The sequence below is a fragment of the Pristiophorus japonicus genome, chromosome 16 (assembly GCF_044704955.1).
Source record: "Pristiophorus japonicus isolate sPriJap1 chromosome 16, sPriJap1.hap1, whole genome shotgun sequence".
Lineage (NCBI taxonomy): Eukaryota > Metazoa > Chordata > Chondrichthyes > Pristiophoridae > Pristiophorus > Pristiophorus japonicus.
The window spans coordinates 21,701,538-21,724,176 of NC_091992.1; the positions used below are offsets into that span (position 1 = coordinate 21,701,538).

The 22,639-nt window shown below is 42.3% G+C and overlaps 1 protein-coding gene across 4 annotated transcripts in view; it reads right to left on the reverse strand.

Annotated features, from left to right (window-relative positions):
* Window positions 1-22,639, reverse strand: part of ssh2a (slingshot protein phosphatase 2a) — a 166,514-nt gene that overhangs the window by 52,764 nt on the left and 91,111 nt on the right. For all 4 annotated transcript variants that reach the window (XR_011587250.1, XM_070857105.1, XM_070857104.1 and 1 more), the window contains one exon: window positions 7,213-7,316. Coding sequence is in view for 2 of the 4 variants with exons in the window: in XM_070857105.1 (XP_070713206.1) it covers window positions 7,213-7,316 (104 nt within the window). In the remaining 2 variants the exon portion in view is untranslated. The remainder of the gene's footprint in view (window positions 1-7,212; window positions 7,317-22,639) is intronic.

Sequence of the window (22,639 nt, forward strand, 5' to 3'; positions counted from 1 at the left end):
AGCCTTCTCACTGCCTCCTCCCCGCCGTCGGGAACGGCTGCTGCCGTCGGTCGGTCGTACCCTCACTGCCTTTCCCCTCCCCCTCCCCCCCCCCCCCCCCCCCCCCCCGGGAACGGCTGCCTCAACTTGTGAGGCTTCCTGCAGCATTCTCCCTGCCTGAAGCACTTTCACACAGGTAGGAACATGGTTTATTTAATCTTTTCTTTGCTTATAAATTTTTATTCAGGTTGGAATTATTTGTATAATATTTGTATAAGTATAACTAAGGATTTATTGTAGAATTTAATGACTTCCCTTTCCCCCCCTCACCTCGTTCCGGACGCCTAATTTGTAACCTGCGCCTGATTTTTTAATGTGTAGACGGTTTTTTCAGGCCTACAAAAATCTTCACTTGCTCCATTCTGAGTTAGTTTCGAGTACGTTTTCACTGTGGAAACTTTCAAATCAGGAGTCAGTGGCCGGACACGCCCCCTTTTGAAAAAAAAATTCTGTTCAAAAGTGAAACTGTTCTAAATGACTAGAACTACAGAAAACTTAAATGTGGAGAATTGTGATTTCTAAGATACTCCGTTCTCCACCAGTTGCTCCTAAAAATCAGGAGCAAATCATGTGGAAACTTGGGCCCATTATGTTACATAAAATTCCCTCTACCATCACTTCAGGGGTCTATAGTGGAGGAAGATTTTTGTAAAATCAGTAGGGTTATTAAAATGGTAATTCATTTAACAATGGGTCAAAAGTAAACAGGAGAAGGAACTCTTACATCAAGTATTCAGTGGATGAACTGCAAACTACTACAAAAAGTGATTTTAGTTGATAAGTCTGAGTCATGAGTGTTTTGATCAGTAAACTATTCATGTGTAATCTGCTATGCATTACACAATGTTGTTGTTTCACATCAGTACTCGATTTAATGAGTAAATGTTTCATTTGTTGCAGGTTAACTAGCTCTTACATTTGTGGTAAAAGAAACCTAAATTTATCACAATCTTTGCTCCCACAATTTTGAAGCTGCTTCATTAAAGCATTCAAGTGAATGGAAAAAATCCTCTACACCCCATTCTATACTCAAACAGTGCAATATATTAGGAGCTAGACTTTCCACTAGGTGGCTAAGGCCCAAAAAATGGGCCTTGTTCTAGCGACGTGGGATGTCTCGGCCCTGCTGATTGCCGGTACAAGGCCCATTTTTTTTTTGTTGCGATTTTCCACTCGGCCATACCCAAATGGGTGATATGATTTTTCAGCGATCTCATAATCGCCCACCGAAAACTGAAGTTAAAAAAAAAAGCAGCTTCCCTAGCAACGCTATTCTGCGCAGGTGTGGGATTTATTTTTGGTTGAGTTTCTTTGCTGCGTTTTGAGAGAGAGAGAGAGAGAGAGAGAGAGAGAGAGAGAGAGAGAGAGAGAGAGAGAGAGAGAGAGAGAGAGAGAGAGAAAGAAAGAAAGAAAGAAAGAAAGAAGAGAGAGAGAGAGAGAACGAGAGAGAACAGAGCGAGTGAAGGAAGGAAGAGGGGAAGAGATTATTTGTTGGGCTGGTTGGAGTGTTGCCATTCTTTATAGTAAAAAAATAATTATTAGTGTTTTATTACACTGAAATTAGTGAAAATATTTCTGAAATTGTAATAGTGTACTATATACTTATAATTTAAAATGGAGGGCAAGAGAGAGAGGAAGAGGGCAAAACCCTTTAGCGAGGACCTGGTGAATACTGTACAGGGCAGGTGGGACAACTTGATACGGGGTGGGCATGGGAAACCTCCACCCCGTGCGTACCGCAAAATATGGATAGAGATTGCCGATGTCGTTACATTGGCATCAAATGAAGTAAGGGCACCTGACCAGTGCAGGAAAAGGTGGAACAGCTCGTTGGCAGTAGCCAGAGTAAGTTGCATGTTATATTTTAAATGTTACATATGTAATATTTTAATGATGCATGCAAATTTTAATTGGAATCTTGAATGTCATTTCTTATTAAATTATGAATGAATTTATGCATCTTAACAGTAAGTTTAATTTTATATTATGAAATATTGTTCATATGCAATACAAATTTCTAATCGAACATTTAAATCCGTCATTCTTAAATCCATTAGCTTATGCATGCCATGTTCTCTTATTTACAGAAGATAACAATCATGCAGAGCAGATGAGGACGGGCGGCGGCTCTGCTCATATACAGCCGCTGTCAGAATATGAGGAGCTTGTGGTCGCTTTAGTGGGACCCAACAGCCGTTCGGTCACGACCAGTGGTGTGGCCAAACCCACCCTCGAGTCTCGTGAGTAATGAGAACTGTACAATGTGTCAAACATTATTAAAGATATTTTAAAAATCTCTTAGTTATACAAGTCATGTCCTGCAATTATAATGCAATATGAAATATACTTTTGATGTACTCTTGATGTACGATGATGTCATGGCAGCCCTGGTGAACCCTTGTGCATATGGGGTATTGAAAAGTATTCTTATGTTATGGGTTATTGAAAAACAGATATGTATGTTTACTATTAATGAGCACCGTTAATGTCCTAATAAGTTGTTTAGAAATGTCATTCGTCTTAAGGTCAACCTGATAAGCTTGTGTCAGTGGAGCCATCCACTCCTCCTGCACCATCAACTACCTCAGGAGGAGGAACATGAGGCAAGAGTCAGTGTGGAGGAAGAGCAGGAAGAGGAAGAGGAGGACATAAATTTTGTGGGGGGAGAGGGGGGGGGGAGGGAAAACAACCTGCTGCCATCTCTATTGAGATGGATGAGGCACCGAAACCAAATGGTGTGCAGGTGGCGACGGCAAGGCACAAAATTTAGCACACGCCGACCCCACGGAAGTCAGGTCAGCGAGGTGAACAATCGCCTACCTCGGAAAGGCAGACGAGTGCTCGATATCCCTGTACAGGGAGACGGTCACGATCGGTCGCAACCTTATCCAGGGGTTCGAGGGTTTCTCCACAAACTGGAGCCAGTTCTCTACGAACTGGAGCCAGTTTCCAACAACCTGGAGCAAGTTCAGCATGAACTTCCCCAACCGGTCTTCCGTGCAAACCCAGATAGCATAGGAGACGTTGGAGGAGATAAGGTGAGCAGATTGCCGCAACCAATGCCCTTCGACATACGTAGCTGGCTGGACACGGCGCTGCACCCCAAGGTGTCGTGTCGGCTTGCAGCGAGACCCCAAGCACACAAGCGAGTACGGAGGACACAGTTCCTCCTGACTCTGAAGTGGAGCCTCAGGCTTCTGTTTCCACTCCTTCACCTCCACCACGGCAGGAAGTCTTGCCGTCCCACGCTGCACAACGTGTTCGTGTCGGTCTGCGTAGACCAAAACGGGCAGGTGGGTTAAGAACACGGGGTGGGAAAGAACCTGGAGGGAAACATGGCCGCAAGTAGGGAGGGGGGTATGTTTCCATTGTTAAATTGTGTTTTATTCATGGTTGTTTGGGGTTTGGGTGGGTTGGGAAAGAGGGGGAGGGAGGGCGTTAACTAATTTTTTTAAAATTCATTCGTTCGTTGTGTTAATTTTAAAAATTGTTTAATTCAACAATTGTTGTGCCTTCTCTCAGTTACATTAAGGATAACATTTTCATATAATATATTTACAGTTGTTCAGTCTTTTATTATAGCCATACTTTACTTAAGCTAATGAATGCAGATGCCAGGCCAGTGCAGGCAAGACAAAAATGAAACCCCACGCAAATGAAACTTTTGATTAACCGTAACTGTAAATGAACATTTGAATATCCACAATGATAGTTCATGCAAAGCGTTCATTAATGAGCTGCTGACGCAACAGCTCAGCAGCTGTGTAACTGCCACTGGCTACTGGTCTTCAGAAGGGGGGTGGTGATACCGGTGCTAGATCGTCAGGCTGATTGCGCTCTCCTAGGTCCTCGCCCTCTTCCGCCGCTTCATCCTTGCTGTCTGGCTCTTCTGTCTCCCCTCCTTCTGGAGGTGGACCTGCAGCCCGATCTGGCATTACTTGTCCTCTCCTTATAGCTAGGTTATGCAGCATGCAACACGTGTAACACCACAATAAACTCAGGGACCTGGTCAGGGTGGTACTGTAGGCTGCCTCCAAAATGATCCAGGTATCTGAAGCGCTGCTTTAGGACTCCAATTGTTTTTTCAACAATGTTGCATGTCGCTATGTGACTTTCATTGTGACGCTTCTCTGCTTCAGTGACAGGATTACGCAGAGGGGTCATAAGCCAACTGGCAACGCCATATCCTTTATCCCCCAGCATCCAACCGTGACCTTCTGGCTGATTGACAAACAGGTCAGGGATAGCCCTCTCACGTAGGATGTGCGCATCATGGATGCTGCCAGGAAATATAGCATTTTACTGTCATGATTGTTTGGTTGTGGTCGACAACAAGCTGCACATTTAGGGAGTGGAACCCCTTTCTGTTACGAAACACCTCCACGTTCTTTAAGGGTGCTGTCAGGGCAATGTGCGTGTAGTCTATTGCTTCCTGTACCTTGGGGAAGTGTGATATCTTGTAGAAACCCAAAATCCTCTCGGTCTGTGCCTCCCTGGTCATTGGGAAGCTCATCAAGTCCATCCTGCGAGCGTAAAGGGCTTCAGTCACCTGTCGAATACTGCAGTGTATAGCGTGCCGAGAGATATGGCAGATGTCGCCAGCTGAAGCCTGAAAAGATCCCGATGCATAGAAGGCAGCAGTAACCTTCACCTCAACGGACAGTGTGGTTCTGATGGTGCTGGAAGGCTGCAGATCACCCTTGATGAGTTGGCATATCTCTCCGATGACCTCCTTCCGGAATCGCACCCTAAGACAAGCGTTTTCAGACAAGTTCAGGTAAGATTGCTTTTCCAAGTACCTTCGTTGGCTGTACGGTCGCCTCCTCTGTCTTCGTCTCTGTCTCCGCATTACTCTGCCACCTCTTCGATTGATCCTTTCAGTAACCAGTGTGTGAGCAATTACAAGTAATGGCAGGGAAAGCATAGGCCCCATCACTATCAATAATTAATTTCACTAAGTTAAACTAATTTCTCTACTCTCTAATCACTGTACTCTCTACACTGTATACCAGTCAGTCTAACAGGCCCCAACAATATCAGTAATTAATTTCACTATATATAAAAGCACTTTTCCAAAAAATGCCTATATAATACCCAATATATTATATGTACCCTAATCTAATATTCAGAGTTGAATTATCTTTAAATAACTCAGCGCTATTTAGCTCCTTCTTTTCTGTTGCCTCCACCCTTCCTCCGATCTTCAAAATGGCATCCGTAGTGCCCATTTCCTTCTGTTAAGACCAGTAAAAGCAACTGTTTCTCAGCGATCTTTTGGGCCTTGCATCAGTCCAGCGAAGTGCCAAAACTTGGGATGGGCCTTGTGTGGGCGATCAGTTCGGCGAAGTGAGCCGAAACTTGGGCACCTGTTTTTTCAGCGATGTTTTGGGCCTAGTTTCCACTTTTACCTCAAAATGGGTGATAAGAGGTTTGCTTTGGGCGACAGATGGGCGATGTGAAGTGGAAACTCTAGCCCAGGGACTTTACCTTAGAAACAAATAGCTGTTAAAGTAGTAAAAATATTCTGTTTGGCATTAATGGCACATTTTGTTTTGCCAATATTCTGTGAGTTTAGATGAATGAGAGGTGATCTCACTGAAATATTTAAAATTCTGAGGACTTGACAGGGGAGATGCTGAGAGGCTGTTTTCCCTGGCTGAATTATCTAGAACTAGGGTTTCATAGTCTCAGGCTAAGGAGTCAGCCATTTATGACTGAGATGAGGAAAAATTTCTTCACTCAGGGTTGTAAATCTTTGGAATTCATTACCACAGAGGGCTAGGAATGCTCATTCGTTGGATATATTCAAGTTGGAGATTGATAAGATTTTTGGGCACTAAAGGAATCAAGAGAAATGGGGATAGGGCGGAAATGGAGTTGATCTTATTGAATGGTGGAGCAGGCTTGAGGAGCCAGATGGCCAACTCCTGCTCCTATTTCTAATGTTCCTACGTAAGTTGCAAAGAATAACTTTGCAAAAAAAATCTGCATGTTTTAATGTAGAACAGGCTGCTGTTGAAACTAGATTACAATACAATCAGTATTACTACAAGGCACAGTTCTGCAATATAAACTACAGCATAAAATTGACCAGAACTTGACATGAAGTCACCAAAATCCTTTGAAAGAAATAGTCTTGACCAATGTGGATGTTGTATAATAGGGACTTGACCAAGCCAGATGAGAAATCTTGCAAGATAATCAAGATTTACATCAGTCATTTCGCAGTATTTGTACTGAAGTCAAAATTCTCACCCTGCCCCCATACTGAGAGCAGAAGTACAAGCTTAGTTCCTTTTTTCAGCTTCGGGAATTACAGCTGTTCCAGTACTCAGCCCAGACTTTCAATAACGATAGTTCCCCATGATGAGAAGGGTAAATATATACACCCAAGCTCATTATTACCAATAATTAATTAGGCTCCACTCCTTATTAAATCTTCAACAGACATGGAAGCTTCAGCAACAACTACACAGAGGATGCTAATCCAGACCGGTTGGAATGGAACAGTGCAGAATAGCGATTCACTGTACTCAGTGTAACTGTATTCATTGATTCAAGTAATTTTACATATACAGGTGCAACGTCCCAAATCTGGAACTCCGAAAGCCAGAATTGTCCAAAAACTGGACATTTTGCACATAGCTGGAATTATTGTCCGAAAACCGTATATTTGAGGTGAAACCCGAAATCAGGCACGGATTAGGTTGAGGATTCCGGATTTCAGACTAGAAAATCAAGTCTGAAATCCGGAATCCTCACCGAAACCATGCCGTATTTTGGTCCGCGTCACTCAAAATCTGGCACGGATTCGGTCGAGGATTCTGGATTCTAGACTATTGATTTGCGTCTGAAATCCAGAAAAACACAACAACTGGAAAGGATTCGGTCCCGAGGATTCCAGATGTTGTACTTGTACAACATAAAATAAAATATGTACATTGTTTATTTCAATTGCCATGCGCCAAGAGAAAAATAATTGGTGTTGGCGTGAAGCTACAAGAAACGGGACAAAAAGGTGAATCCATCGCATGGCCTTCTGAAAATCTCTGCACCAGCTTTGCTGTGTTATATTCATTGCCCTGGGATTTAAAAAAAATATATTTTTAAAAATCCAGCTTCACTACAATTCCACCCTGAAAGATAACTGATTCCCATTGGTAGGGCACTTACCTGCATGTTTATTGCGCCGGTGATTGAGTCGGGGTGCAGTTGAGCCATTTCCTCGAGGCAGGAATAGGGCAGCGCCTTTTACAGTCAAGAAGCTCTCACTTATGCTGTGAAAAAGAAAAAAATAATTGAAGTAAAAGTAACGGAAACATTAACACCAGAGCAAATTATTTCAGAATTAAAATGAACTATGGATACAGGTAGTTCCAATGGATGACGGTAGCACTAGCTGGCTATTGGCATGTGTGGTTATATATATGAGGCAGAACTGTCCCCATTACTCCCAACTGCAATACTCAGTGGGCTGTGCTTTGGCTTCCTAATTAACAGAGAAACCATATAAATCAAGCCCCCTCATTAGAATGCATTGGGAAATGTAAAAAGAGGAAAGAGAAGGAGCTTTAAAGAACTGCCTTGGCTCTCAAACACACATTGTGCTAAGAATACGCTCAGCTAAGTTAGCCCAAATGGTTTGATGTGATAGCTTTCCCTAACTATTATATAAAGATGCCTTGGTCATACGGAAAGAAGGTCTCAACAAAAATGCAAGCATGACTTCAGATTCAATGTGAATGAGCTTCAAGTGACATTGTATCATGATTAAATTCTAAACACTGAAGTTACAACATGTGTATTTGTTAGGATAAAAACAGGAGAAAGAGGGAAAGAGAGCAATAGATCGAATAAAAAAGAAAATGTTGATAAAATTCGAGTATTATCAACAACTTTAAAGAAAATTGAAATGTTTTTCCACAACTATCACATAAGAAAACTTTTTGTAACACCTAAACAGCTTTATTACTGCAATATTAGCACAGGTTTCAGGCTCACGGAAGTGGAAACAAATGATTTAGAGAGATTCCAACTTCTCTGGGCAGGTCAGTAATGTATGGAACAATACAACCATTTATACAGCGTCTTTAACATAGAAAAAGGTCCCAAAGAACTTCACAGACACACAATCATAAAATGAATGACAAACCAAAGGAGGGAAAGTTAGGAGGGGTGACCAGAAACTGATCGCAACAGATCAGCGAGCAAATGCAATTTACACAATGAATTAACAGTAGATTCGAGTAAATAATGACTTAAGCTCATTATCATAGGCAGTACCTCGGCATCGAGGAAGACTTGCTTCCACTCTTAAAAATGGGTCCTTAGATGGCTGAACAGTTCAATACGAGAACCACAGTCGCTGTCACAAGTGGGCTTAAACTATTGACTTCATTACTTGCAAATTGATATTAATTCAGTTGAAAGTAGAGCAGCAGTGATGACCTTTGGTACACATGACAGTGCACAACTGTATAAAGCTTGGCCTACTCATGTTCGAATACAATCTGTAACATTGTATTTAACCCAACAAGGGTCAAAAGATAAAATGTGTTCAGTTCAACTCCGATGGTATAAACCCGCTAAATGGTGCGACCTTCTCAGAAGATTGGCAGTATTTTTCAGTTTTGGCTGCAGTCTGAAAGCCACAACTTTTTCGATTTGTACTCTAAAGTAAGAAAATAACTTGTGGATTCAATGAGGGGAGGGAATTTTGTAACAGTAATTCTTATGATTGCATCTGCGCACCCTCAAAGCCTTTTCAGTTCAGGTCAATAACTGCAATCATCATCATCATGGGCAGTCCCTTGGAATCGAGGAAGACTTGCTTGCACTCTTAAAAATGAGTCCTTAGGTGACTGAACAGTCCAATGAGAACCACAATCCTTGTCACAGGTGGGACAGACAGTCATTGAGGGAAAGGGTGGGTGGGACTGGTTTGCCGCACGCTCTTTCCGCTGCCTGCGCTTGATTTCTGCATACTGCATACTCTCAGCGATGAGCATCTAGATAATTACTATACACCAACATGAAAATATCTGGAAATAAGTGTCTGCTGCTCCATTTGAAATACAGCTGCAGACTCTCCATGGTGTTGTATGAGCCAGAGCAATGAGGTATTGTTCTTTTAAATACAGAAGGAGTTGCTCTCGCCAGTGTTCAGATGGACTTTTCAAGCTTTCACGGAAGGAGTCGCATCTTCCAAAAACTGGGTTAGTGTAGGCTGGAACATCACTGCGAACAAAACTCGCCTATATTTAAATTCACACAGGTTGTTTTAGAAGAGGATAGAAGAAAACACTTTTGCCATAGTAAGTGCGCTGCAAGGCATTTGTATACAAGAGATCAGCACAATTACTTGTGATGAAATGACATTAAAGGCTAGAATTTCCCCAGCGGAATGCACATGCTTTTTGGTCCTTAAAATGAAGTGGTCAAAACACCCCAAACCTTAAGAATGGCGTTTTGAAAATGTTGACAAAATGCAGATTGCCCTGGTGCAAAGCAAAAAAAAAAATGCACCGCCTAAGTTTGGCCATTCGGCAAACCAGTTTTGGGATGAAAATAAAACACGAGAAAAGCATGCACTGTAGCCTCAGAAATGTTGGTAAGTAGGAAGACCTGCAAAAAAGGTAAGTTAAAGTTTTTAATTTTTTTAATTCTTTTGCAGCAATTACTTAGTTAAGGGTCTTGTAAATGTTGTGATTTTTTGCACAGTGTGTGTGCGCGTTTTCTCCCCTTCCCGGGCCTGTATTTTTAGCGTTGATAGGCCTCCGGCTAAAGTTGGCAAGATCGCCGTTTTTAAACGGGAATCGTCATGCAACCCCTTTTTTCTTAAATAAAAAGGGCAGGCATATTTTGTGGACAAATTTACCCCCTCAAAAATGGCAACATTTTAATTCTTATTTATTCATTAAAATGAGGTTAATAATCAAATAACGACTGGCTGGGGAATTTCTAGCCCAACATGTTTTGTGAACTGCATTTACTGCAACTTTGTTTTTTTTTAAATTAAAGTTTGAGCAAAAAAGTTAATCAAAACTCCAAAACAATACTGAAAATCGTCACACTGGAGAAGCAGAGTGACTCTTGGACACGAGCATTCCCTAGCAGGATTAGAAAAAAATATCAGAGATAATTGTTTCAGACTGTTCCAGAAATGAAACTCCTCCCAAGACTCCCAGTTACTGACAACAGATGAGACAAGATTCTCTTGTTGCATGGACCACCTATTCCTACAGCATTTATCTTACAAAATTTCAAGATAAATGATATATATATTATACATGACCATTTCCCAGCCAACAACAGAGATGTACCAGCTCCCGCATTTTTGAAGCTGCTTCATTAAAGACTGAACTTCAATGTATAACATTGCATGGAAAGTTTGGGATCTCTGGGGTTTTGCAATGTTGTGCCGTCTCTTTAAAAACAAAACTATGAAATGCAATTTTGACCACAAACCACAGTTGTAAGCTTGGACGTCACACCAGGTTTCACTTCTTTCCAATTCTGCAAACTGACAGATTTATTATGAACATGCCCTTTGAAAATAAATTTGTGCCCCGAAATAAATTGCAACAGACTGACAAATGGTAAGCTTTGATACACCTCAGTGCATGCAAAGTAAATATAGAGTAGTGGCTCTCATGAAAGTCAAATTTTAAACAGCATTAGAAGAAAATTCAATTAAGTCAATCCTTTTTTTTTAAAGTTGGTAAAATAGGTAGGCCTAGAATAGATTAAAAGCAAAGGGATTCAAGATCCAGCAGTAGCTACTTGAAGGACAACTAATGTTATCCTTCTCCTCCGACCATCAATGTGCAATTACTATAACTAATTTGAAGCATAACTGCATTTAATCTGTATACTTCTATCACTATCAGGAATTTCTATTTTCTGATATGAAGTGGAACTATCTGGCTTGTCTTGGCTTAATGTGTTCAAAATAGGCTTGAAACTCTTGCAGCTCAGGACTTTTGAAATCAAAATACCCATTACTATAAGTTAAAAGGTTTCTTCTCTTTAATGATTAATTTTATAACAATGCCCCAATGGACTGCTTCATACAATATCGAAGTACTGAAATCAATAAGTATGTCCAATTGGTACTGAAAATGCTGATATAGAAAACATGAAACCGGTGTAGGCCATTCAGGCACTTAAGCCATTCTATTAATTATATTAGATCAGTACCTCAGCTCCATTTACCCACCTTTTCTCCCCTTGATACCCTTGCCTAACTACACTCTTTTTGGGGAAGTGAGTTCCAGATATCCATTACCTTGAATAAATGTTTCCTGATCTTACGCCTAACTAATTTAAAATTATCACGCCCTTGCTCGAAATTCCTCCACTGGAGGAAATCGTTTCTCTAACTATCCGATTGAATTAATTTATCATTTTAAACACCTCAATACCATCTAAACTCAAGGGAATATAAACCAAGTTTATGCAACTTGTCTTCATTGTTTAACCCTCGAAGGCCAGGTATTATTTTGGTGAATCTGTCCTGCACCTCTTCCAAGGCCAATGCACACCCTTCCTGGGGTGCGGTACCCAAAATTGAATGCAGTACTCCAGATGGGGTCTAATGAAGGTTCTGTACAACTGAATCATTTTCATATTTTTAAGTTCCAAACCCACTTGAATAAGGCCCACATTCCATTAGCATTTTGTAGCTGTGTGTACATGGATACCTACAGCCCTTTGCTCCTCCACAGCTCTTAGTCCTCCCCCATTAATATAGGACAATCTCAATATACCATAGGACTGGCTCTAGTTTCCTCACACTGGGTATAGAAGCAATGTGGTTGAAGCTACCCTGCAGTGAAATGCAATGTAAAATAATTTTGTAATGCATGAGGAGTCAAGAAATCATCAAGAAACATATTCTTAATTAGGAAAAGATATATAGACGAAAAGGTACAGCGGCCATTGCCTTTTGTACCTTTGAAAGCTGCCTCGGACTACTTAAGGAGCAAAATAAAAGAAAAAAATAAAATAGTGCTGGATCAATGAACATACAACATTTCGCGGAAAAAGGGCAATCTAATCGGACTCAAAATATCACACCTAGCCAAACTGGGATACGGTTCTGCACCACTGGATTCTGAGACAATAAAATTAGGGCTGAGGCACAGAACAATTTAGAATGGATGGGAAATGGTCAATATAGGACATTCAACTATATTTACAAACAATGTATTTTGTTGTAAAGACTAGAATGGGCAGCACTTTAAATAAACAAACATTACAATTTTTGGTGCAACTCCCTCACGATTTACAAAGCCCATACAATACAAAAGTGGCTCATCCTGAAATGCGAAGCATGGCTTTTCTTTGTGACAATATGCCAAAACGATTTTTCTTTGTGGGAGGTGGAGTGGACCAGGGCAGAGGAAGAAATGCATACTAGCAAAATTAATTCTTGCTAATGTATGAAAATATGTCAAAATTAATAAATTGTGATGTCCTAGTCTTGTTGCAAGTTGCTATACAACAGCCATATGTTGGACAATGAATTTATTCTTCTCCATATCCACAATATTTAAGTACAATGTTCTAATAATGCATATACTGCTACCTGTATTATAGCTCATGTACTCTGTACTCCGTACTTCATAATTAAATATTAGCGTGTTCCAAAATTGGATTGGAGCTAGGATAATACACACACCATTAAATTAATTTCAAATATTTTTTAATGAAATAGCTGATTAGTTGAGGAATTAATATGTTAAGAACACAAGAAATAGGAATAGGCCATTCAAGCCTGTCGCCATTCAATTATTGACTTCAATTCCCCACAATTATTAGCTTGAATTCAGATGTTATTTCTGCTTTGAGGTAGACATCATGCAGAAAATGTTTACTGCTGCAATGGCACAAGGTTTACATTATGCATAGGTCTGAAATAAACTCTGAGTCCAGCTTCGTTATGCAGCCTAAATCCAAATCTAGAAGGAAGAATTAAGCGCACGTCATTTGTATCAAAGATTGGGCTGCAAATTCAGAGATATGGAATGAACTGGGTCTTTCATACATTTTGCCTAAGGAGGAAGACATCAAACTACCCATATACTGTAAAAAAGAGTATCAACAGCTATAGACAAATGTATCTAATCTTTCAGTCATGTTTGTGTGCAAATTGAGGAGATGCTGGCCACTCCCTATATTACACTCCCATTGAAGATTAATCTGGCAAATTATACTATGCACCAAAAAACATAAGCAAGATTCTCCTTGAAGGAAAAATGCCAGAATTCTAAGGACACATCTGCAACAATTTGTAAATAGGAGTTTCCCTTTTTGATGCAATACAGCACTGACTTGACTTACATTTCCTCAGGCAATTACAGATTTACCAAAATATATTACAAACTCCAAGAGCCATGCTGTTATCGGTTACATATATTACAACCCTATTGGTAAATTTTAAAAATTCATAGGAGCTCACAAAAAGAATGAGGGCACCTTTCAAGAATAAGTACATTTCTAACTACACTAGCAATAGTGAAGCTATGAAGATTACCCAATTGTAACTTAAAAACTATGTGCATAGTCATTTCACATTGTTAAACCCAGTACCCAAATGTACTTGGGAAAATGCTCACAACAGTCTAAATGGTCAGGACTATACACTGGACAGGTGCCTTTCATTCCATGTCATAATGTTTTGAAGAGAAATAGAATTTTGATCTATGATGTCCAAAAATATGTTGGTAACGCATCTTATAAGCCATGTTCATTAAATTTTTTTAAACTTACTACAAACACCAGCATTTCTGCATTGCTTAATGTACTAGATTAGTGGCAGAATTATGACACAGTTAATATCAAAATATAAAAACACCATCAGAAAAAACAACTGACACGAGTACCTTTACTTACAAAACAGTTTTGCTATGCCTCAAAAATCTAAGGAAAACATTTACTAAACTAAAAGTAAGACACTTTCTAAAAGTTGCACATACATAGGTAGATAAAGTCAAGGCCACTAGCATTGTGGGCTTTATAAAGAGGGGTATAGAGAGCGAGAACAAAAGGGTTATGATAAGTTTGTACAAGGCAATGGCTAATCCACTGTTAGAGCATCATGTGCAGTTTTGGGTGCCCCATTACATAAATGACATTAAAGTACCGCGCATATTTCATGTACATTCACCAGGATGATGAGTGATGGGAAACTATAATTATGAGCAATGTTCCCGCTAAGGTGCGTGTGTGGCTGCGCAGTAATCTGAAAGGTCCTGCGCAGGCCGCTCACTGGCTTTTACAGTGTGAATACTGCGCATGCGCAAAAATTTAAAGGGACCGCACATTACAAGAAACAGGCCATGCAGAACAAAGCACAGCTTACAGGGAACATTGGTTATGAATATTAAAAAAGTGAGATACTTGAGATTCTGGAAATATTTCCACTGGAGCAGAGAAAGCAAAGGGAAGATTTAAAAGAAGGTTTTTAAAAATAATAAAGGGTTTTGATGGAGTGAAAAGGGAGAGACCATTTCTTCAGGTTGAGGAATCAGTGACAACAACAACTTTTATTTATAAACAGGTGCAGCAGCTGTTTGGGACAGAGGCCATTCTGGATAACGTGTCTTTCCTAACTTTCGAACGTTTTTTTGACATCACGGATCCGGATACACCCGAACACAGGTTCGAATATTTCCGGATCACCAGAAAGGTGGGGGGGAAAGAAGAGGGCCCAGCCGAAGGGTTCGGGCGGGCAAGCGAGGTCGAGGTGGTGTTAGGGTGAGCCAACCCCGAGGCAAGGGCAGCGGCGGCAAGGAGAGAGATCGGACAGTGGCGCCCCCCCACCCGAGGTTGGCAGTGGGTCCAGATTCTGGAACATTTTACAGATTCCGGACGACCCTGCCACCGATCGTCCTGGAGTCCAAAACATTCCACATTCCGGAACTCCGTATTTTCAACGCTGCACCTGTTGCACCTTTAACATAGTGAAATGTCCCAAGGTGCTTCACAGACTTTGGCAGAAGACATGACAAAAAATGTGACAAACCACAAAAGGAGAAATTAGGGCAGGTGACCAAAAGCTTGGTCAAAGAGGTAGGTTTTAAGGAGCATCTTAAAAGGAGGAAAGAGGGGTAGAGAGGCGGAGAAGTTTAGGCAGGGAATTCCACAGCTTAGGGCCTAGGCAACTGAAGGCACAGCCACCAATGGTTGAGCGATTATATGCAGGGGTGTTCAAGCGGGCAGAATTAGAGGAGCGCAGATATCTCGGGAGAGGGGGGGGCTGGGTGGGGGCGGAGGAGATTACAGAGATGGGGAGGGGTGAGGCAATGGAGAGATTTGGAAACAAGGATGAGAATTTTGAAATCGTGGCATTGCTTAACCAGGAGCCAATGTAGGTAATCGGAGAGTGGGACTTGGTGCCAGTTAGGACAGGGGCAGCCGAATTTTGGATCACCTCAAGTTTACATAGGAGTAGAATGTGAGGCCAGCCAGGAGTGCATTGGAATAGTCACGTCTAAAGGGAACAAAGGCATGGAAGAGTCCTTGAACGTATTGTCGCCTCCCAAATCCGTGCCCATCTTTCCTGCAACTCCATGTTTGAATCCCTCCAATCAGGTTTCCACCCCTGCCACAGTACCGAAACGGCTCTCAGTCACAATGACATCCTTTGTGACAAGGAGTCATCAATTAATATAAGAGTGAGGAGAGGGGCTGGAAGAAATTTCTTTATGTAGAAGGGAGCATGGGTGTAGTCGTGTCAGAGGTCACTACGTATTTTAAGGGGAGTAGATAAACACTTGTAGTAGATAATGACGTAGGGCTATGGGGAGACAGCAGGTCTGTGCGATTAGTTTTGGATTACTCTAGCAAAGAGCTGACACTGAAGAGATAAGCCAAATAGGCTACTCCTGTGCTGTAAACTTCTATAGTTGTATAAATCTCTAGGGCAGTCTACAAGGACAATTATACCGGACTGGATTCGAGCTAGTAATAACCAATAACTTGGAAAGCTGCTTTTATACTAACACTTTTGCATCGATAGCAATGATTTCAACTGTGTAACGCAAACGTGGCAACACAATTTGGGAGCCAGAGTGGCGCTCTTTTCCTAAAAACACTAAAGCTGCTTTTAGTACTGCCGCCAGGTCCAAACTAATGAAAGCACAAAAGTAAACTTGCTGGATTTGCTAAGGCTGCTGAAAAAACATTTTTCTACTGTTGTGTTTCCTTCCTGTCTAGCTAGTTAGTTGGAAGAGAAAGAAAGACGCATTTATAAAGAGCTTTTCATGACCACCAGACATCTATCTCAAAGCGCTTTATAGCCAATGAAGTTCTTTTGGAGTGTAGTCACTGTTGTAATGTGGGAAATGTGGGAAATGTGGCAGCCAACCTGCGCACAGCAAACTCCCCAAAACAGCAATGTGATAATGACCAGATAATCTGTTGATTGAGGGATAAATATTGGCCAGGTCACCAGGGATAACTCCTCTGCTCTTCTTTGAAATAGTTGCATGGGATCTTTTATGTCCATAGTGCGCAGTCGGGACTTCGGTTTAACGTTTCATTCGACTGTGCAGCACTCCCTCAGCTCTGCGATAGAGTGTCAGCCTAGATTTGTGCGCTCAAGTTCCTGGAGTGGGACTTGAACCCACAACCTTCTTACTGACTCAGAGGAGAGTGCACTATCCACTGAGCCACGGCTGACAAGAGGGATGCAGAGATACAGTTGGGATTTAGTGGAACACTTGTGCCTTGCTTTGTGACATTGATATTATTCATGTTGGGCTGAATAACATATTTATACTGTTGAATGTTTCTTCTTAAATGATATCTGAACACCACCTGTTCACCTCACTGTGGGGCCAAGTTTCAGCCTGAGTTGCTAGTGTTTTTTTGGAGCAACTGGTTTAGAATAGAGTATCTTAGAAATTGCTATTCTCGGCATTTAGTTTGCTCCAATTCTAGTCAGTTAGAACAGTTTCAGTTTGGAACAGATTTTTTCCAAAGGGGGCGTGTCCGGCCACTTACGCCCGTTTTGAAAGTTTAGGCAGTGAAAACTTACTCCAAACTAACTTAGAATGGAGCATGTGTAGATTTTTGTACGCTCAGAAAAACCTTGCCTACACTTAGAAAATCAGGCGTGGGGAATGGGGGGGGGGGGGTTAAAGGGAAGTTTACAAACATTAAACACTTCAGTTTTACAAATCAAGAGCCATCATCAATAATAAATGATAAATACATCAATAAATCAACCAAAAAAAAAATAAAACAAAACATTTTCTACTTACCGACTGCAGCACCTGGAGCCCCCTCCCCAGTGTGTCTGTCAGTTTCTGACAGGGAGAGGGGGGGGGGGGGGAGAAAGAGAGACAGAGAGACAGACAGAGAGAGAGAGAGAGAGAGAGAGAGAGAGAGAGACACACAGAGAGGTAGAGGGAAAGAGAGAGGAGAGGGAGGCTGAACGGGCCGGGCCTCGGACTGCCCCCACCCCGGATTTACAAGTAGGTGGCCAGGGGTCGGGGGAGTGGGAGTAGAGTCCGGTCCGGGTTTTGGGGGGGGGGGGGTGGGGGGGGGAGGGGTCAAGTCGAGTCCGGGGGCAGTGCGGGAGTCGAATCAGGTCCGGGGGGTCGGTCAGGTCCGGGGATCGAGTCGGGTCAGGTCGGGAGGAAGGAGCTGGGCATGGGAGGTGCAGCCTGATTCACGCAGCCCCAGGTGAGGCCATTCGGCCAGGGCTAGGGGCTGCCTGCTTCAGGCCCCTCCCACACAGTTTTGGGCACCTGGAACTACTGCACATGCACGCTCACTGTGCAGAGGTCCCGGCACTGTTTTCAGCACAGGGACCTGGCTCCGCCCCCCCACAGCTCGTGCTGCGCCGCACCCAGCTCCAGAGGACCTGCAGGGAGCCGGAGAATCAGTAAGTATTTTTTAGGTGCACTTTCTGGCGCAAAAAATGGGCGTCCAGGTCGGGACTGCGCCGTTCTAGGCGCAGCCCGAAACTTGGGCCCTGTGTTCCTACATATAGGCAGACTTTTCTTCAAACTATACAGCAAGTACATAGACATGTTTTTCTTGTTGACCAACTTGTTTAATACTGTAATGTGTCAGGACACCAGACTTCATTTGGAGCATTTGGGTTTTCAAACAGTTTTATTTATTTTTGTTAAAACCTGCTAAGTATAGAAACAACCCCAATAAGCAAAAGAAAAAGTTCCTATTTCAGAAACTCAGCTTTTAAAAAAACACTCAGTTTCTGATGCTCATTGCACAAAAACCTCTTTATCCTGTGTACAAGTGCCTGGCTTTTAAGGTTTTCAAACTGTTGGTAACCAGATGCTTTGGGGGTTTATTAACATAGAAGAAAGGCTATTGCTCTTTGTATTTGACCTGCTTGTTTAGCTAAAAAAAAAAGTGTGGTTAAAGTGAACAAAGCAAACAATTGCACTACTCCCCAAAAAAAAGAGCACATTGAGCATTTGTTGTCGGTCTCTCTCCTTTCTCACTTGGGGTCTGCAATGACGTACTGTACCAAGGATTCAATTTGCTGTACATAAAAGTTTACTTTCCCTAATCTGCAATCTCAGAATGTTATTAAAGTGATGAAAGTGCCCATGAATCTGCTCAACATGAAAGCAAATTGCTTTAGTTCTGTCTCGCAGCACTAATGAAAAGCGCTGGTTTTAATTGTAATTATTTACTGCTCTGTTAAGTGCACCTATTCAATCACTCGCTTACATTTTAAAAATTTAAAGAAAAGGCCATTGTACAGCAGCTGGTCAAAGCCAATTCTGCTCTAAAGGCAATCATTATCATCAGGCTTTCAGGCAACAATACCACTTCAAGAGTAAATTAGAGCAGCTTCTTTAATCTTATTGAAACATATCCTCATTCAACCTATTCAGGAGCCGATATCAAAGAAACCACTGGTTTAAAAAAAAAGAAAAGTAAATTTAAAACACTTTCTCAGATTTATTAAATGAACTAAAATTATCCACTGCTTTATAGATCGAATTAATAATTCGCAAAGGTTTCTTGGCACCCTATTTCTCATTAACATGCTGCCTCTTGGCGATATCATCCGAAACTACAGCATCAGTTTCCACATGTATGCTGATGATACCCAGCACCACCTTGCTACCACTTCTCTGAGCCACTCCTTGGGGCTCAAGTTTCGGCCTGAGTTGCTCCTACTTTTTTGGAGCAACTAATTTAGAATGGAGCATCTTAGAAATTGCAATTCTCGGCATTTAGTTTGCCCCAGTTCGATTGAGTTAGAATAGTTTCATTTTATAACAGATTTGTTTTCCCAAAAGGGGGTGTGTCCAGCCACTTACGCCTGTTTTGCAAGTTTAGGCAGCGAAAATGTACTCCAAACTAACTTAGAATGGAGTAAGTGTAGATTTTTGTACGCTCAGAAAAACTTTGCCTACACTCAGGCGTAGGGAACGAGAGATGGGAGGGTGGGGGAGGGAGGGGCTGAACGGGCCCCGACAATGACGCAGATGCCTGGCTGTTGCTAAGGACTTCGGGCGTGGCCCGTCCCCAGCGAGATGCCGCTGACATGGAGGCGGTGGGGGGGGGGGGGCGGGGAGGGAGCTGAACGGGAGGGAGGCCAGAGTCCCGATCTTCGACCGGGGATCCCGTTCGGCCAGGTCGAGGGCCGGCATGCTTCGGGCCCCTCCCATGCAGCCTTGGGGGCGAGGAGCTACTACACATGCGTGCACACTCTAGCGCGCTGGTGCAGAGGTCCGGGCACTTTTTTCAGCGCCGGGACCTGGCTTCGCCCCCAACCCCTTGTGCTGCGCCACACAGAGCACGAAGACGTCCTGAGGAGCTCGCAGAATCGCAACGCAAGTTTTCGGTGCCCTTTTTATTCCAGAAAGTCAGCGCACCTAACTTGGGCCCATTGTCTCTAAATTATCAGACTGCTTGTCCGACATTCAGTTCTAGATGAACAGAAATGTTCTCCAATTGAACATTGGGAAAGAAAGACTTAAATTTATCATAGGCAGTCCCTCGGAATCGAGAAAGACTTGCTTCCATTCTTAAAATGAGTTTTTAGGTGGCTGAACAGTCCAATACAAGAACCACAGACTCTATCACAGGTGGGGCAGATAGTCGTTGAAGGAAGGGGTGGGTGGGACTGGTTTGCCGCACGCTCTTTCCGCTGCCTGCGCTTGTTTTCTGCATGCTCTCGGCGATGAGACTGAAGGTGCTCAGCGTCCTCCCAGGTGCACTTCCTCCACTTAGAGTGGTTTTTGGCCAGGCACTCCCAGATGTCAGTGGGGATGTTGCACTTTATCACGGAGGCTTTGAGGGTGTCCTTGTAACGTTTACTCTGCCCACCTTTGAACTCCTTCACAGCAAACGAACCAGAGTAGTGCATTTATCATCATTTATGTAGCGCCTTCCACGACCACGGGACATCTCAAAGCGCTTTACAGCTAATTAAGTACCTTGAGTGTAGTCACTGTTGTAATGTGGGAAAGACCGAAGCCATTGTTTTCGGTCCCCACCACAAACAGCGCTCCCTAGCCACCTACTCCATCCCTCTCCCCAACTTCTGTCTGATGTTGAACCAGACTGTACGCAACCTTGGGGTCATACTTGACCCTGAAATTAGGTTTCAACCACATACTAAAAGCAGCTTTAGTGTCTTTAGGAGACAGACCGCCACTCGGGCTTCCAAATTGTGCTGTCACTTTTGCGTCACACAGCTGAAACCATTGCTATCGATGCAGAAGTGCAAGTATAAAAGCAGCCTCCCACTTTATTGGTTATTACTCGTCTGAATCCAGTCTGGTAGAATTGTACTTGTAGACTGCCCTAGAGATTTATACAACTATAGAAGTTTACAGCAGAGTAGCCGCCTATTTGGCCTATCTCTTCAATGTCAGCTCTTTGCTAAAGCAATCCAAAACTAATCACACTGACCTGCTGTCTCCCTATAGCCCTGCGTCATTATCTACTACAAGTGTTTATCTATTCTCCCCTTAAAATACGTAGTGATCTCTGACTCGACCACACCCTCTGGCAAAGCAGTTCATGCTTCTTCTGCATAAAGAAATTTCTTCCAGCCCCTCTCGTCATTCTTATTTGAATTAATGACTCTCATAAAGGAGATCATTTCGGACAGAGCAGTTTCGGTACTGTGGCAGGGGTGGAAACTTGACTGGAGGGATTCAAACATGGAGTTGCAGGAAAGATGGGCACGGATTTGGGAGGCGACAACATGTTTAAGGACTCATCCATGCCTTTGTTACCTCGAGACTTGGCCTCCACATTCTATCCTACTTAGTGATCCAAACCACGGCTGCCTGTGTCCTAACTTGCACCAAGTCCCGCTCACCCATCATCCCTGTGCTCACTGACCTACATTGGCTCCTGGTTAAGCAATGCCTCGATTTCAAAATTCTCATCCTTGTGGTCAAATCCCTCTCTCTAATCTCTTCTTCCCCCATCCCAAGATGTCTGCTTCTGTCCTCTTGAGCATCCCCGATTATAAATCGCTTAACCATTGGTGGCCGAGCCTTTTGTTTCATAAGCCCTAAGCTCTGGAATTCCCTCCCTCGACCTCTCTGCCTCTACCTCTTTCAAGACCAAGCTTTTGGACACCTGCCCCAATTTCTTATGCTCGGTGTCAAATTTTATCTCATAACACTCCTGTGAAGAGCCTCAGGACGTTTCACTACGTTAAAGGTGCTATGTAAATACATGTTTTTGTTGTTACGAGTAAAGGATTGAAACCAGGTTAATACAAATAGCAAGTGCAATATACATATGAAAAAGAGGTTTATAAAGATTATAAAGAAAATGAATGCCAATCAGGAAAAAGTAAATTTAGAATAGGTATTAGGAAAGCTTCTTTCTTCCAATAGATTTTTGAAATAATCTATTAACCAAGACAGAGAAAATATTTGGAGTTATGCAAAATATAAATCAGTTCTTATACAATGGGATTGTTAGGTGGCATGGGTTTTGATGTTCAAATGGCCTTTTTTCTTCCCTGACTTTTCTTTCATTCTTTTGAGTTTGATTAGCCAAATAGCCACACAGCTAGAAAAGCACTTCCAGAAAAAAAGACATTTAATTGAATTCAGTCACAGTAAAATGCAGTAGCACCATTTGGATTTTTTCCCACAGCAGAATAAAAGTTGCCAGTAGATTCACAATTAAACCAGAGCCTTTCTTCTGATTTGTGACCTCCCCAACTCTATCCTCAGTACCTCGATTGGAGATTGTACTACTAAAAAGCAACAGGGAAATATGGGATAGAAATACAAGAACCGAAATTGAGGCAAGGCATGGAAAATACAAACTGCAAAGTGGATAGAAAAAAGGGTACACCTCATATAGTTCATTGGATAAATTTGGTGTGGTCTGGTGTCAGACCAGAAAGGTCTCCGTTTCAGTCCCCCGACTCATCCTGCCCCTCCTCATATTATAGTGAAAGGAAAGTGCCTATAATTAGCAGGCATAATGCAGAGTCAGTACATGTACAGATCAGTCATCAGAGGTATAAAGACAGCACAGAATTTAAAGCTGCACAGTAAAAGAGCTAAACAAACTGAAAGCTGTGCAGAGATACTATTCACATTTACTTGAATACTCATCAATCTCA